This window comes from Saccopteryx bilineata, chromosome 3, assembly GCF_036850765.1.
Source record: "Saccopteryx bilineata isolate mSacBil1 chromosome 3, mSacBil1_pri_phased_curated, whole genome shotgun sequence".
In the NCBI taxonomy this organism is placed as follows: Eukaryota; Metazoa; Chordata; class Mammalia; order Chiroptera; family Emballonuridae; genus Saccopteryx; species Saccopteryx bilineata.
In genome coordinates this window covers 158,514,425-158,532,243 of record NC_089492.1, presented here as the reverse complement: position 1 = coordinate 158,532,243, position 17,819 = coordinate 158,514,425, and the positions used below count along the sequence as shown (strand labels likewise).

Below are 17,819 nucleotides of genomic sequence, written 5' to 3'. Positions count from 1 at the left end.
GAGGACATCAATAAATCAGGATACATATATTCAAAGATAACAAGTACAGGTTATCTTGTCGTTCACTTATGTTGCATATCCATCACCCAGAGTCAGATTGTCCTCTGTCACCTTCTATCTAGTTTTCTTTGTGCCCCTCCCCCCTCCCCCTTTTCCTCTCCCTCCCCCCCCATAACCACCACACTCTTATCAATGTCTCTTAGTTTCACTTTTATGTTGCACCTACGTATGGAATAACGCAGTTCCTGTTTTTTTCTGATTTACTTATTTCGCTTCGTATCATGTGATCAAGATTCCACCATTTTGCTGTAAATGATCCGATGTCATCATTTCTTATGGCTGAGTAGTATTCCATAGTGTATATGTGCCACATCTTCTTTATCCAGTCATCTATTGATGGGCTTTTTCGTTGTTTCCATGTCCTGGCCACTGTGAACAATGCTGCAATGAACGTGGGGCTGCATGTATCTTTACGTATCAATGTTTCTGAGTTTTTGGGGTATATACCCAGTAGAGGGATTGCTGGGTCATAAGGTAGTTCTATTTTCAGTTTTTTGAGGAACCACCATACTTTCTTCCATAATGGTTGTACTACTTTACATTCCCACCAACAGTGGATGAGGGTTCCTTTTTCTCCACAGCCTCTCCAACATTTGCTATTACCTGTCTTGCTAATAATAGCTAATCGAACAGGTGTGAGGTGGTATCTCATTGCAGTTTTGATTTGCATTTCTCTAATAGCTAAAGAAGATGAGCATCTTTTCATATATCTGTTGGCCATTTGTATTTCTTCCTGGGAGAAGTATCTGTTCATATCCTCTTCCGATTTTTTTACTGGATTGTTTGTTTGTTTGTTGTTGAGTTTTATGAGTTTTTTGTATATTTTGGATATTAGACCCTTATCTGAGCTGTTGTATGAAAATATCATTTTTCATTTAGTTGGCTTTCTCTTTATTTTGTTATCAGTTTCTCTTGCTGAGCAAAAACTTCTTAGTCTGATGTTGTCCCATTCATTAATTTTTGCCTTCACTTCTCTTGCCATTGGAGTCAAGTTCATAAAAGACTCTTTAAAACCCAGGTCCATGAGTTGAGTACCTATGTCTTTTTCTATGTACTTAATTGTTTCAGGTCTTATGTTTAGATCTTTGATCCATTTTGAGTTAATTTTTGTACAGGGGGACAAACTGTAGTCCAGTTTCATTCTTTTGCATGTGGCTTTCCAATTTTCCCAGCACCATTTATTGAAGAGGCTTTCTTTTCTCCATTGTGTGTTCTTGGCCCCTTTATCAAAAATTATTTGACTACATATATGTGGTTTTATTTCTGGACTTTCTATTCTGTTCCATTGGTCTGAGTGTCTATTTTTCTGCCAATACCATGCTGTTTTGATTGTCGTGGCCCTATAATAGAGTTTGAAGTCGGGTAGTGTAATGCCCCCAGTTTCATCCTTTTTCTTTAGGATTGCTTTGGCTATTCAGGGTTTTTTATAATTCCATATAAATCTGATAATTTTTTGCTCTATTTCTTTAAAAAATGTCATTGGAATTTTGATGGGAATTGCATTAAATTTGTATATTGCTTTGGGTAATATAGCCATCTTGATTATATTTACTCTTCCTAGCCAAGAACAAGGTATATTCTTCCATCTCATTATATCTTTTTCAATTTCCCTTAACAATGGTTTATAGTTTTCATTATATAAGTCCTTTACATTCTTTGTTATGTTTATTCCTCAGTATTTTATTTTTTTTGTTGCAATCGTGAAGGGGATTATTCTTTTGAGTTCGTTCTCAGTTGTTTCATTGTTGGCATATAGAAAGGCTATTATTGACTTCTGTATGTTAATTTTGTATCCTGCGACCTTACTGTATTGGCTTATTGTTTCTAGTAGTCTTTTTGTGGATTCTTTGGGCTTTTCGATGTATAGGATCATATCATCTGCAAAAAGTGATACCTTTACTTCTTCTTTTCCGATATGGATGCCTTTTATTTCTTTGTCTTGTCTGATTGCTCTGGCTAGAACCTCTAGTACCACATTAAATAAGAGTGGAGAGAGTGGACAACCCTGTCTTGTTCCTGATTTAAGGGGGAAAGCCTTCAGTTTAGTGCCATCTAATATGATGTAAGCTGATGGTTTGTTACATATGGCCTTTATCATGTTGAGATATTTTCCTTCTATACCCATTTTGTTGAGAGTCTTAAACATAAAATTGTGTTGTATTTTATCGAAAGCCTTTTTTTGCGTCTATTGATAAGATCATGTGGTTTTTGTTCTTTGTTTTGTTGATATGGTGTATTACGTTAACCGTTTTACATATGTTGAACCATCCTTGAGATTCTGGAATGAATCCCACTTGATCATGATGTATTATCTTTTTAATATGTTGTTGTATTCGATTTGCTGGTATTTTGTTTTTGTTTAGTATTTTAGCATCTGTATTCATTAGAGATATTGGTCTGTAGTTTTTTGTTTTTGTGCCATCCTTGCCTGGTTTTGGTATGAGGGTTATGTTGGCCTCATAAAATGTGTTTGGAAGTATTGCTTCTTCTTCAATTTTTTGGAAGACTTTGAGTAGAATAGGAACCAAGTCTTCTTTGAATGTTTGATAAAATTCGCTGGTATAGCCGTCAGGGCCTGAACTTTTATTTTTGGGGAGGTTTTTAATGTTTTTTTTCTATTTCTTCTCTACTGATAGGTCTGTTTAGGCTTTCTGCTTCTTCTTGACTCAGTCTAGGAAGGTTGTATTTTTCTAGGAATTTATCCATTTCTTCTAGGTTGTTGAATTTAGTGGCATAAAGTTTTTCATAGTATTCTACAATAATTCTTTGTATATCTACAGTGTTCGTAGTGATTTCTCCTCTTTTATTTTGGATTTTGTTTATATGAGTTCTTTCTCTTTTTTCCTTGGTAAGTCTTGCCAAGGGTTTGTCAATTTTGTTAATCTTTTCAAAGAACCAGCTCCTTGTTCTATTAATTTTTTCTATAGTTTTTCTGTTCTCTAATTCATTTATTTCTGCTCTGATTTTTATTATCTCCTTTCTTCGGCTTGTTTTCGGTTGTCTTTGTTCTTCTTTTTCTAGTTCCTTAAGGTGTGAAGTTAAGTGGTTCACTTGGGCTCTTTCTTGTTTGTTCATATATGCCTGAAGTGATATGAACTTCCCTCTTATCACTGCTTTTGCTGCATCCCATAGATTCTGATATGTCATATTGTCATTTTCATTAGTCTGTATATATCTTTTGATCTCTGCACTTATTTCTTCTTTGACCATTCATTTTTTAAAAGTATGTTGTTTAGTTTCCACATTTTTGTGAGATTTTTTTCCTCTTTTTTTGCAGTTGAATTCTAGTTTCAAGGCTTTATGATCAGAAATATGCTTAGTACAACTTCAATTTTTCTGAATTTGCTAATGTTGTTTTTGTGACCCAACATATGGTCAATTCTTGAGAATGATCCATGTACACTGGAGAAAAATGTATACTCAGTCACTTTGGGATGAAATGTCCTGTAGATGTCTATCATATCCAGGTGCTCTAGTGTTTTGTTTAAGGCCACTATATCTTTGTTGATTCTCTGTTTGGATGACCGATCTAGAGCCGTCAGCGGTGTATTGAGGTCTCCAAGTATGATTGTATTTTTGTCAGTTTTTGTTTTAAGATCAATAAGTAGCTGTCTTATATATTTTGGTGCTCCTTGGTTTGGTGCATATATATTAAGAATTTTTATGTCTTCTTGATTCAGTGTCCCCTTAGCCATTATGAAATGGCCATTTTTGTCTCTCAGTACTTTTGCTGTCTTGTAAGCAGCATTATCAGATATGAGTATTGCTACGCGTGCTTTTTTTTTGGATGTTATTTGCTTGGAGTATTGTTTTCCAGCCTTTCACTTTGAATTTGTTTCTATCCTTGTTACTTAGATGAGTGTCCTGTAGGTAGCATACAGTTGGATTTTTCTTTTTAGTCCATTCTGCTACTCTGTGCCTTTTTATTGGTGAGTTTAATCCGTTTACATTTAGTGTAATTATTGACACTTGTGAGTTCCCTATTGCCATTTTGTATCTTGCTTTCTGTTAGTTTTGTGTCTTGTTTGATCCTTCTCTTTCGTTTTTCTATCTTTTGTTTGTATTTGGTTGTATTCCATACATCTTTCCTCTGTTTCTATCTTTTTTATCTCATGTGCTTCTGTGGTGGTTTTTTTAATGGTGGTTACCTTTAAGTAATGAAAAGGGTTCCTACCTTGTTCATTGTAGCGAACTATTTTGTGAGTACTTTTGCACTCCATCGTCCTTTGCTACTGTTAATCTCCATCTACTCCCCCCCTTTCTTTTTGTTGTTGTCACAGTTTAAATTTGGTTTTATTGTGTTCTTCTTGGAGCTTTTACTTGTGGCTCTGTTTTTTTTTGTTCTTTGTATCTGATTGGAGAACCCCCTTTAGTAATTCCTGGAGTGGGGGTTTTCTGATGATAAATTCCCTCATCTTTTCTGTATCTGTGAATGTTTTTATTTCTCCTTCATATTTGAAGGATAGCTTTGATGGGTATAGTATTCATGGCTGGAAGTTCCTCTCTTTCAGGACTTTAAATATTGGGGTCCACTCTCTTCTAGCTTGTAGAGTTTCTGCTGAGAAATCTGATGATAATCTAGTGGGCCTTCCTTTATATGTTGTATTCTTCTTTTCCCTGGCTGCCTTGAGAATTTTTTCTTTGCTGTTGGTTTGGGCCAATTTCATTATGATATGCCTTGGAGTAGGTTTGTTGAGGTTAAGAAAACTCAGAGTTCTGTTTGCTTCTTCATTTTGAGGCTTTAGTTCTTTCCACAGGCTTGGGAAGTTCTCTTCTATTATTTGTTTGAGTATGTTCTCCATTTCATTTTCTCTCTCTTCTCCCTCTGATATACCTATTATTCTTATGTTATTCTTTGTGATGGAGTCAGATAATTCTTGTAGGGGTATCTCATTTTTTTAATTTTTGAGTCTCTTTCTTCTTCTCTCTGTTGTGCCACAAGTTGCCTGTCTTCTGTTTCACTATTCCTCTCTTCTATCTGACCTGTTCTATTAGCTAAGCTTGTTACTTCGTTTTTCAGCTCGTGAATTGAGTTTTTCATCTTTGTTTGATTTGTTTTTATAGTTTCAATTTCCTTGGACATATATTCTTTGTGTTCATTGAGTTGTTTTCTGAGCTCACTAAATTGCCTTTCTGTGTTTTCTTGTATATCTCAGAGGATTTTTAGGATTTCTATCTTGAATTCTCTGTCATTTAGCTCCAAGATTTCCAATATATTAAATTTTTTCTCCATAGATTTTTCCTCATCTAGCTGTGTTACCTCTCTTTCTTTTGTATCCATGATATTTGATTTTCTCTTCCTTAATGGCATCTGAGGGTGGTTTTGTTGATTGTATTAATGAGATTTAATAAAGAATAAAAAGTTAAAAAAATAAAAAATGGAAAAGAGTTGGTTTTTTTTAAAAAAAATAATGAAATAAAGAAAAATAAAATAAAATTTAAAAAAAAGGAAATTATTCCCCCCCTCCTTTTTTCCTCCTCTTTCCTGTCCCCTCTTTCTTGAGAAAATCATGTGGTGAACTGTGAATTATAACAAACAATGCCTGTAATGGAGGGCCTGAATTGGGGAAAGTAATAAAGGGTCAAAAAAAAAAAAGAAAGAAAAAAGAAGGGGGTATGGACCCACAAAAAGCAAATAAGGCAAAAATTTGGGTCAAGAATAAAATGATTTGTTTTTAGGTGTTGGTTGACTAAGAGTTATGATGAGAGGAATAAGAGGGAAACAGAAAAATAGAGGGACAAATTAAAAAATTACTATTGTATTTAGTCAAATAAGAACTAGATAAAATAGCCAGGGATGGGAGCACTGCTAGTGAATTAAACAGGTGAAGTAAAAAAACCCCAAAATGCCACAAACATAAGTTTAGTCCCAGATAAGATAATTTGTTTGTTATTGAGGTTTGAATGAGAGGAGATGTAAAGGAGAAAGGAGGAAATTCATACAGAGGGAGAAAAGAAAGAGAGAGAGAGAAAAAAAGAAGAGGGAATCACTAAAAGAAGAAAAAAGAAAAAAGAGGAGAGAGAGAGAGAGAGTTAAGGGTTTTGGAGTGCAACCCTCATAGAGAGAAAGGAAGAGGAAAGAAAAGATAATGGGAGATGTAACACTTATGGGTAGTGTAGTTCAAGGAGAGGAGAGAGTACGACCAGCAGAGAGTGAATCGGCCAAATTGGAGGAGGAAAAAAAAAATCATGAATGAAGATAAGAGAAACAAACGAACAAATATAATAAAATGGGATAGGTTATAAAGTCTGCAGATTATTCTTGATTTTGAGAGGTTATCTTCTTGCTTTTTCTTTTCTCTCCCTCTTCCTGGTCAGTGACTCTGTACCCCGGGTTCTGCCCTTTTGGCACTCTCAGGTAGAGGTTTGCAGTTGATAAGTCTCTATGGCGATGTCATGTATTTTGCTTTAGTCTCGTTGGCAGTTGAGGCTCATTAGCATTTATAGGCTCCGACAGTGAGAGAGTCCGTGTTCCTGGAGCCTTTCTCCTAGTCTTTCCTTCCTCAATTAGTAGTCTGATAATCCAGCTATGGGGTTGCTGCTGCCTCTGCCTGGATAGTAAGAGGCTCAAAGAGCTGGAAACTCCCCACTCTATTTCCACTCAGCACAGGTTTCTGGGTAAGGCTCAGTCAGTCAGAGCTGCTAGCATAATCAGGCGGGGTTTCCGCCCACTCAAAGACCTCTGGCTCTGCCACTCTGTCCGGTAACAGAGGCGGGTGCCCACTTCCGGGGCACTTGGAGGAAACTCTCGCTCACTATCTGCACGCGCAGACCAGGATATCCGGCCGACAGTCTCACGCTCTGAGTGAAACCCCCAACCGCATGGAAAATTCCAGTGTTGGAATTGGCTCTCGCTCCGTCCCCATGCGCGGCTTTTGTAAGGCGCTGGGGCGGCCCGAGATTCCGCTTTGGCCCACACAAAGGCCCCTGACTCTGCCCCTCTGTGCGATAACACGGGTGCGCACTGCCAAGGCACTCGGAGGAATCTCTCGCTATCTGCGCGCGCAGACCAGGATATCAGGCTGGCCACGTTTCCTGGCCGCTGAGTGAAACCCCCACCAGCATGGAAAAGTTCCACCGTTGGAATTAGTTCTTGCTCCCTCCCGTGCGCGGCTTTCCGAGGGCGCTGGGGCTGCCCAGAGATTCCACTTTTGGCCCACACAAAGGCCTCTGACTCTGCCTTTCTGTGGGGTAACACGGGCACCCACTCCCGGGGCTTTGGAAGAAATCTCTCACCCACTATCTGCGCGCACCGACTAGGAGATCGGGTAAAATGGCTGCCCTGCTTGTCTTTCTTTGTCTGGGTTTGGCGGAGTGTTACCTTGTATTGCCCGGGTTGCCACAGGAACAGTTTTTCCTCGGCTTGGATCTCTGTGCCACAGCCTGGTTCAGCCATTTGTGCCGCGGCCTGGATCTATTCACCCCCTTTGCCCGCCTCAGTTTCTATATTCACAGTTTCCAGAGAAAGCCGCCCCGTTTAGGTTAGTGAGGAAGGAGGAGCATTTCTTACTCCCTATTTCCTTCGGGGTTTGGTTATATATTTAGCCAACTTTTCACTCGACCATACCTTCGGGTGTATTGCGAAGCATCTGGAGGCTCCAAGTATAGGTTTTTCTGTTTCTGGTTGAAGATCTTGTTGAGTTTTGGGGGAGATTTATCGGTATCGCTTCCTAGCCCGCCATTACTCTGACCTTACATAGGATTTTTATGCTTTCTTTTATAATGAATATTTAGAGAAACAGTTAAAATTTCCCTTATTAGGCAAAGATTGTTAAGGTTCTTAGTTATCTGAGAAATCCTGCAGTTTTCATAATCAAATGACTTACGCTTACACAGTAATTTCCAACATCATTTCTAGAACATGTTAATGCAACCATTGAATATTTTAAAGCATTTTTCAAGAAGACTTACATTTCTTCAATCTACCACAACTAGGCTTGGTTGAGGAGAGTTGGTTCTTTGGAAAGAGGCTAGTGATATACCCTCATGGCCTAGACATGATGTGCTGTGTAGTGGAATTGAACTTTGGGAACAGTGACCCCTTGGCACTTTATTTTGCTTTTGAAAATAGCAGAATAGACTTAAAATTCCTCATCTAAAAATGATTATTCTTGGTGTTTCACATCAGAAAAAGTGATCTATTTCAATATTTTTCTGGCACAGAAATATTCTGATAACTGAATTGTTTATATTGATATTTTTGTGTTATGGTTTCACTAAATTATTGAACATTTTAAATCTAAATTCAAAGTAGATAATTTCTATTGTTAATATAGATAAGTGTTTTAAAAATATTATAGCAAGTAGAAAGATTGAATGTTATGCAGCTGTCAAATTAGCCCATTACAGAATTTAGCAAACCAGCATCACTGGGATTTCAGTCTTCTAAATATAGTGGTCAGTTGAGGTCAGTTTTGCACAGACCAACTAAAAATATAATTTTAGCCCACATATAGAATACATATACATTTACAGATATAAATTATAACTCCAAAAGTGCTTTTCTATATAGATTTATTGTAGTAAAATGAAAGGATTTAACTGGAATGAAGTAACTGGATATAGCCAGCTGTAACTAAAAGAATTTTATCTTGCTCTGATCACTAGGCATCAAGTTCACTGTAAAACAGGTGGCAGGTCATGGAAAGCTTTCTGGTTGCCAAGGTAGCATATTTCCCTCAGCTATTTTCTTGTGATATTGCCCTGGCAGCTGAGGCAGTAGAACGATCAGACTGAAGCCTCTGACCAGTAACCTCGACCACTCCTCGAGAGAAGAGTGCTTGGGCCTCACCTTTGCTCTTTGCAAAACCTACAGGAATATGGAAAACAGACTGTACCCTTGATAGGTGTGATAGAGTGAGCTGCCAGGAAGATGGCTCTGGAAAGAGTATGACTTTCGCCAGTTCCTTAGAAATGAGTACTGAGCTTCTCTTGGCAGCCTCATCAGTGGCCTGGATGGAGTGGGGTGGGGAGTGAGAGACGGAAGAGAGGCAGACATGGGCTGTGAGTACAAGGAGTTTCTAATTTTATTGGGAAATGAGGTAGGCATTCAAGAGGAAACATCAATGACACAAGACAGCATATCAACAGACACTGAATGGCAGTCATTGTATTGCACAAGGGCAGAGGAGAGCATGATTTGCAAGGGCTGTAGGAGCCCAGGCAAGCTCTTGAGAAGAACAACAGCTTCAGCTGTTGTGACCAAGGAAGATACAGTTTCCCCAGATTTAGGGGTTAAGTTTCTTTCCTTCTTCCTTCCTTCCTTCCTTCCTTCCTTCCTTCCTTCCTTCCTTCCTTCCTTCCTTCCTTCCTTCCTTCCTTCCCTCCTTCCTTCCTTCCTTCCTTCCTTTCTCTCTTTCTTTCTCTTTTTTCTCTCTTTCTTTTCTTTTCTTTTCTTTCTTTCTCCTTCCTCCCTCCCTCCCTCCCTCCTTCCCTCCCTCCCTCCCTCTCTCTCTCTTTCCCTCCCTTCCTCCCTCCCTCCCTCTCTCTCTCTCTTTCTTTTTTTTTTATTAAGTGAAAGTCAGGAAGGCAGACAGACTACCACAAGCACCCCAACTGGGATCCACCCAGTAAACCCACTACTGGGGATACTCTGCCCATTTGGGGTTGCTGCTCTGTTGCAACCCAGCTATTTTAGCTCCTGAGGCGAGGCCATGGAGCCATACTCAGCACCTGGGCCAACTTGCTTGAACCATTTTAGCCATGGCTGCAAGAGGGGAAGAAAGAGAGATAAAGAAGGGGGAGAAGTGGAAAAGTCACTTCTCCTGTGTGCCCTGGCTAGGAACTGAGCCCAGGACTTCCACAAGCTGGGAAGACACTCTACCACTAAGCCAACTGGCCAGGGGTTGGGTTTCTACCAAGAAAAGCAGTGATTCCCTGGCCAGTTGGCTCAGTGGTAGAGCATCGGCCTGGCATGCAGAAGTCCTGGGTTCGATTCCCAGCCAGGGCACACAGGAGAAGTGCCCATCTGCTTCTCCACCCTCCCCCTCTCCTTCCTCTCTGTCTCTCTCTTCCCCTCCCACAGCCAAGGCTCCATTGGAGCAAAGTTGGCCCGGGTGCTGAGGATGGCTCTGTGGCCTCTGCCTCAGGTGCTAGAATGGCTCTGGTTGCAACGGAGTGACGCCCCAGATGGGCAGAGCATTGCCCCCTGGTGGGTGTGCCGGGTGGATCCTGGTCGGGCGCATGCGGGAGTCTGTCTGACTGCCTCCCCATTTCCAACTTCAGAAAAATACAAAAAAAGAAAAAAAAGAAAAAAGAAAAGCAGTGATGAATAAGCACCATGTGTTATGTGCAGCGGCGATGATACCCTCGCCCAGAGTAAAGAGTGTTGGAAACCAACCAAAAAAAGAACTATGCAAGGTGTATCAAGCTTTCCCATACTGAAGCAGTCAACAGTTTTAAACTTGAGAGTGAAATGTGGATGTCAGGATTTAAAGGAAGTGAGTGTTGTTAGAGCAGGGGAGAGCTGTGATCTGCTGGTGCAGATAGGAGGTAGGGAGGGAACAGAGTTGCAGTGCCTACGCAGCCGGGGAAGCTGTCTGCACAGAGGTGGCCAGTGGCTGGGAGGACTCTCTCCTCAGGCAGCAGTGACTGGCACGTCTTGGCTTTGGCTGCTTGGAGGGAAGGAGTATAAATAATCCATCTCTGATCCTCTCTCAGGAAGCAATTGTGGCTTATTGATGTTGATGAAGTCCTATGTGTGTGCAGAAGGCCTCTGGTTAAAGTAGGAAGCAGCTGCTACTTGAAGCCACTTTCTATTCTGGCAAATGATGATCCCTTCAAGGTATTTAAGTCCTCAGGCAAATGAGTTGATTTTTAATAGGATGTTTACAAAGTCATTTCTTGGTAGAACTATGCCAAATGCTCTTGAGTGTTACACCAACAATTAAGATAAAGGAACAGCCCACTGCTTTCTAAGTAATAATACTCTGCTTTTTTCAAAACCAACGGTTATTTATTGTCTCCCAGTAGGCAGCATGAAAGAAGTAAATCATAACAAGGTGTGATCCTTGACTACAAGAAGATTATGATATAGTAGAAAAAAAGGAAACAATTACATAGAACCTGCATGTGGTAGCTATAAAGGACCTCGGTGAGGTAGGAAGCGGGGAAACGGATTTTCACCAGGGCATACCCTGGTTAGCTGGGAGATTCTAACTCACTCTCCCAATGGGTGAGCCTTGAAAGACTTACCCAAACGATCAGGAGCCCCGGGTTCACCTCTGAGATTTTGTGTGACTGTGGATGAACGAGTTCAATTTTAAGTTTCTCACAACTCAAATAAGGGTGTAGCATGTCCTCAACTCTAAGATGCCTTTGTCCCCAGTGTCCTGTCGGCCAGTTTTCCTGGAGAGTTGAGATATAAATATCACAGTAAAAAAGAAGCAAGGTACCAGTGTGACTCGTAATTTACTTGATGGTTTTGTGACAAAAGTGGTAGGGGTTTAACTGTCTCCTCTCATTTCTGTTGGCTCAACGGCCCTCAGAAATGTGTTTGAAGGCATGTTCCCCAGCGGACATGAAATACCTACCATTTTTGAAGCCTTAAACTAAGACTGTGTAAAGACTGTAGATTTTTCAGAAACCAACCAACAGTGTAGTATCATCAATTTTATGGACACAAAATATGTATGAAGTTATAGCACAAGTTATATGTACACACACATGCACACATGGACAAAACACAGGTTGCTGCTTCTCTTAGAGAATTCCTTTGGGTCTCATGTTAGACCAGATGTGTCTGTGTGAGTAGGGAGAGGAGGAGGGGTTAGTAGTGAAGATGTCAGTGGCCTGGGAAGAAGTCCTCAGGTAAGGCACCTGTAGTCATGCGCTGGTCTTTCCATGGTATTACCCCACAATAGGGCCTTGAAAGATAACTAAATTCAAACAATACATCAGGAATGCAAGTAGGGAGTGTTAGATGGCAACCAAGTCATTCAAAAGAATATTCTAGATGGTATCTTAAAAATGTTTTAAGGAGTAAATTGTACAATAATTTTGAAGTCTTCTCTTACTCACTTTTAGAAATAGTTTTCTATTTGAAAACACCATGTTCTCAAAGGCTTTTGTTTAAAGCTATAAGTATAATATTAAAACAAAATAAACACATGCACAGTTATTGCCATGGACCATCCACTTTGGTACAGAAAAGTCCTTTTCAGAAGGCCTGGTAGAGTGTTCTGTGGTCACGGTGATGCTAATGGAGACGTTGGAATGAGTGTTGACAAGGCACTCTCTCTCTCCCACAGGTCCTGTACAACTTATTCAAATCATTCTGCCAGATGAAAACCATTGAGACCATTGATGTGTTTGCAGGAATTGCCAACTTCTTTGTTGTGGGGATTGGCGGCGTGTTGATTGGCATCTTCCTGGGATTTATAGCAGCATTTACTACTCGGTTCACCCATAACATCCGGGTGATTGAGCCACTCTTTGTCTTCCTGTACAGTTATTTATCCTATATTACAGCTGAAATGTTTCACCTCTCGGGTATCATGGCGTAAGTATTGAACTCATCGTTAAAAGCACTTGATGACATTTGATTGGATTCATGTTTTCTGCGTTAACATGTTAGAGTTAAATAAGTTATATAAAAACATAGGTTTCCTTAGGTTCTTTTAAGAACAATTAAAAATAGATTGTTCTTATGCTTTGTTTCAAAGACAAGAAAACGTATATCAGCCAGAAATTTTATGAAGAATCTGGTGCTAAAATGGAAAACTACTTAAAAATTACTGTTGGGTCTTGTATGAAATATAGTAGTGCAACTGTTGGATTGACGGCCTGGTACCAAGAATTTTCTGAGTTTGTTGCCCATTTAGGGATGTCCCTGTGGGGGGCAATAAACTTATTCTAACAAGGCTGCATTACCCAAACTGAATTTGGAGTTCTGGAATTGTTTATGTGAATGCATTTCAATAATATTAGTAATAGAAAACCTTCATTCTTGATGATAGATTTTATTTTAATTAATAGATTAGTTATTCATAGTAAAATTCAGCAAATAAGGCACATAATCATGTAATCTTAGTTTAGCTTTTTAAAGAGGTATGATTATAAAGCAGGAGATATATAAAGTAAGCAATTATTTCTTTATTAAAAATACAGTTAGTGTATCATTCATTAACTGATTCAGAAATATTTTTTAAAAAGATTTCACAAGTGGGCTGAGGAATAGTGGTGTTTGAATCCAGTGTTAGCCTATGAAGGATCATTTTAAAAGAGGCTACTCAAACAAGCCTATTAATAATGTTGTCACACCCTGCATAGGGTCAGTAAGAAATACTTAGTAATGGAATGCCTTTAAATGTTTTTATTTTGACAAATATTTATTTCAAATTTAATATATGCTAGTCTCTGTGCTAGGGCCTGCCATACATAGAGTTTTGCTGTTGTAAACGTAAGTCTAGTTCTGGAAGTTTTCTCTTGCTATCTGGTTGAGGTGATGTTTTGATTAAGGAATATTTTGTTTTCTGCCTCTCCTATCACACTTTTTTTTTTGTCAGAAGCAAGTGAAGCTTGTGGTGGAGGAAGTCAAGTGCCTGTCCACAAGGAAATGGGACCCATTGCAATGAAAGCCATGAGTTCAAAGGCTGGATGGTGTTCTGTTTCACAGAGTACCTAAATAAAGCAACATATTAATCCAGTTTGACCCAGTAATGAAATGTTCTGCATCTTCCTAGTCGCTATTCATATCATTTGTGTGACTTCCAGTTTCCTCACTGCTCTTTGACCAGTGTCATTGAAAGCTATGTATGACCAGCTAGTTCCAAGGTCTCTAAAAAATTATGGGGTGGAACTGTGTCCAGATCCCCGGCAGCAATCTAACAACACTTTGTGGAAGAATCTTGACTATATCTTTTACCATATGCAAATGTAAATGTTCTAGAACACCAAGACAGTTGTCCAAATGAGTGTTAATTTGCCTGATGTTCAAGGGCAGGAAATGGGATGGGATGGTCCAGAACAGGGGAAAGGCAGTGCAGTGTCGGGTGGGGTTGGTGTCTTGCTGTGTCTTTGTTTAGAAACATCTGTAAGCCCCAGAGTCCAGAGAAGTGGAAGGCTTGTGCTGTGAGTCCTGGAATCCTATGAAGATGGGCTCACGGGATTACTTGCTCTGGGAATTGAGAAACTACGGACAAATAGGGCCACATATTCCTTAGTACAGATTATTCCCAGCTGTGATTTATTGGTGGATGAAAAATACTACTTTTGTCTCTAACTTCAAAGTAAACATTTTTTTTTACAACTGAGAGTACAGAAAAGTCCTTTATTGCCTTTAAACTACTATTATCATTATACACAGGTGCACTAAAATAATACACTAACCATAAAATAAGATGTCACAAGAAATTTAAACATTTCTAGATCTAGAATTCCATGCACACCCATTCTGTAGTGTTTGTTCTGAGAGTAACACCCTGTTTCTGATGTGCGGTAATTAGTATACTACTCCGAAGTCGACCATATGTGATGCTTTTGTATGCCCCTTGAAAAGTGCATTGTGTGCACTCTCCTACTGTAATTACTTTAGTTACCTTGGGACTTTGGACGAGGGAAATCAATATAATGATGCAATTAAAATTGCATGTCTGTGTATACTACTTTTCTTTATAGACCTTGAAATTTTTTCTGCATTTCAATTGTACTGGGTTTAGAAATTCTTATCATACTTTATGCTAATGGCACTTTTTTTTGCAATTTACAAACACATTTTAAGGTTAATGTGAGTGAAGGCATGTGATATACTGTGCTGAGCATGCTCAGTAATCCCCCCCCCCTTTTTTTTTTTTTTTTTGCTTAAGAGAAATGGGCAGCCACATAGAAAGGAAAATGGGCTGAGAGGTTAGGCAACTGGTGATCTGAAAGGTCAACATGGCTCTCTAAGAATTTGTAAAATGTGGAGTTGTAATACTTGTTCTGAGTTGTGCCTGCTATTCTTCCTCTCTTCCTCCCCTGCCTTTTCCCATTCAACTCTCTTTGGTCTCCCTTCCTCTTCTGATTGCCTTTTGGATCCTGGGACTCCTTGTGCTTCAGCTTGTCTTGATGGACTCTTGGGAAGCCGGTTCTAGAATGAGACCTTTTCATGAGTAGGTAGTTAATACAAAAGTCTGATAAAAAGAAACATTCTTCTGCATAACAGAAAACTTGGGTTTGGGTTCAAAAATGCAATCAGCCTTTGGGTAAGAAAGTAGTGGTCAGGAATTCAGCATATTGACTTCTTTGGAAAAATTTCAGAAGCAATATACTTGGGCATTCAGAAAAGCTACCATTGTGGCTGTTTATTATTATTATTTTTTTGTCATAAAATTGTGGTTTGATATGATTTTCAATGACAAATTGACTTAATTTATACAAGATAGAGTTATAGCTGTTTTCTTTTCATCTGTCCCCTAAGGCATTTGGAGAGCTGACTGTGGGCATTCGTAGGTTCAGTTTCCCTTTTGTGGTCTCTCCTAATGACTAAAAACCTAATTCCATGCTAAGGAATTACTTACACTCCTGTCTCCCTATGTGTTCTGAAGGGTTTTAGCTGTAAACACTAAGAGGATCGATGGAATTCTCTTGTTTTCTGATATACTCCTGCTCATTTCTACACTACAATAAGTTCTGCAGGAGGGAAAGTGTGTGTGTGTGTGTGTGTGTGTGTGAATGTGCATGTGTGTATGTGTGTGTTTCACAATGCATTTCCACTGTATTATAGCTAAAGTTAAGGGAAAATTTCTATAGTCTCCTGAAGGACATACTTCACACCTCAGTGGCATTGAACACCATTTGAATGTCACAACACTATAGGAGGGGCTATAGAGGTAGCTGAATAGTTACTAGTGTTAGAAATCTGTGTCTTATCTCATCTTTTTGGCTTTATTCAGAAAAAATGCTTAGAAATAGAATACTGATGATTTTCTACTGTCCTCTTTCTTTACCTAAGGTCACTAACAGATGTCTAAGGAGCTTTCTAAATTCATATGCACAACAAAATGAACTGAAGCGAGACCTTCTTCCCCCTGTGGAAATTCAGACTCCGTCCTGGTCCTTGCCGTGTACTGCTCACATTTCCCTGTGCTCCCATCCATGGGACACTGAAAACACGGTCCTGAAGAGAAAGGGGGGTATTTGGTCTCCACAGCCGCTTGCAGCCTGTGGGGAAAAGCTAATTATTCTTTGATGTGGTGCTCCAGGAATTTCAAAAAATGGCTAAATCATCCTTCAGATAAGAGAGTAGGAACTGAGATTTTTAGTTTTGTTTTCAAGGATTAATAAATTCCGTAATCTTTCCTCACTTGAGAGTACTTAAAATGTATTCTCTTTGCTGTTTCAATTATTCTAGAAGCATTATTGGGGGAAAAAAAAGGTAATTATTAGTCTGATGTCATGAATGACCAAAAAGAGGCTGTTGGGTGAGACCTAGACCCTGTTATGAGGCCAGTCCAGGGTACTCCCCAGTACCCACTTTACAAATCAAAACAAGCATATTTTAATGAATTTTTAAAATGAGAATTTAACAGGAATTGCCAGGATGATATGCTCAGCGAATGGCATCTCAGAGCAGGCCAGGTTGGTCACACTGAGGCTGTCACTGGTTACCGTTGAAGATGTGTAAACTATACCTTCCTCTTTCTGTTCTCCTTCATTTAAGTTGGTCATTATCATCTACTTAAAACTTTGAGAAAAATGTGAAAGCGTGCCTTTTCATGTTGAAGCCTCTATCCCCTGTGTTCCCTTGCAGTGTCTAGCATTTGCAGCATTTAGGAGACAGACTCTTCAAGATGCAGTTATATGAACTCATAACCCTAAGTGTCAGGATATTCATAGTTACAGAATGTTTGAGTTTTCTGGTCTTCTCCAAAAGATCACAGCATTGCAAGGCATTCAAATACATGCACAAAGCGTCATATGTATGCATGTGTACATGTATGGACATATGAGTAAGACAGATTTCTTTTACTCATTTTTCCTAGACCTGTCTCATGTTTGCTGAATGTTTTTCTTCGTGTAGGTCTGTGATCTGGAACTTTAACCAATTTGGATAATGCAATCTAGATAAATACTTGTTCACACACTCCCTTGCTTGGCCTCCATGCAAATCCAATTGGTCTTAAAGCCTCTCTATAGAAAGTAAGCAGACCACATCAGTTTATTTCTTTCTATTTTGAACTTTTAAATTCCAGTGTACCTTCTATCCCTACACCCACATCCTCCCCTGTATACACCCAACAACTTTTTAGAAAATACTGCCATTAAGGACTGAGTCCATTGTATAAGAATTGTCTTAGCCCTGGCTGGCTGGCTCAGTGGTAGAGCATCAGCCTGGAGTGTGGAAGTCCTGGGTTCAAATCCCGGCCAGGACACACAGGAGAGGCACCCATCTGCTTCTCCACCCTTCCCCCTCTCCTTTCTCTCTGTCTCTCTCTTCCCCTTCCACAGCCAAGGCTCCATTGGAGCAAAGTTGGCCCGGGCGCTGAGGGTGGCTCCATGGCCTCCGCCTCAAGCAGAGTTTGCTGTTTAAAAACTATTCTTTTTCATTTTGCAAGAACTAGTTCAAAGTATGCACACTGAAATCCTAGACAGATGAAAATTGCTGAGTTTGAGACTTTTGGGGGGTTGGGGAAGAGCGATACAGCCTTTAAACTTCATGACAGTAGGTCTTTTCAGTTCTGTTTTGCACATTAATCACGTCCTTGCTACTTAACACATAAATACTAGGGAAATCCAAATTAATTTTGGTAATAACCCAGGCAACACAAATTGTGACTAAT

The 17,819-nt window shown here is 39.5% G+C and overlaps 1 protein-coding gene across 1 annotated transcript in view; it reads left to right on the top strand.

Moving 5' to 3' along the window:
- The window catches only part of SLC9A2 (solute carrier family 9 member A2), a 149,519-nt gene that overhangs the window by 49,406 nt on the left and 82,294 nt on the right, over positions 1–17,819 (top strand). Inside the window, exon 3 of the mRNA XM_066267888.1 lies at positions 12,309–12,559. Within this exon, the coding sequence (XP_066123985.1) occupies positions 12,309–12,559 (251 nt within the window). The remainder of the gene's footprint in view (positions 1–12,308; positions 12,560–17,819) is intronic.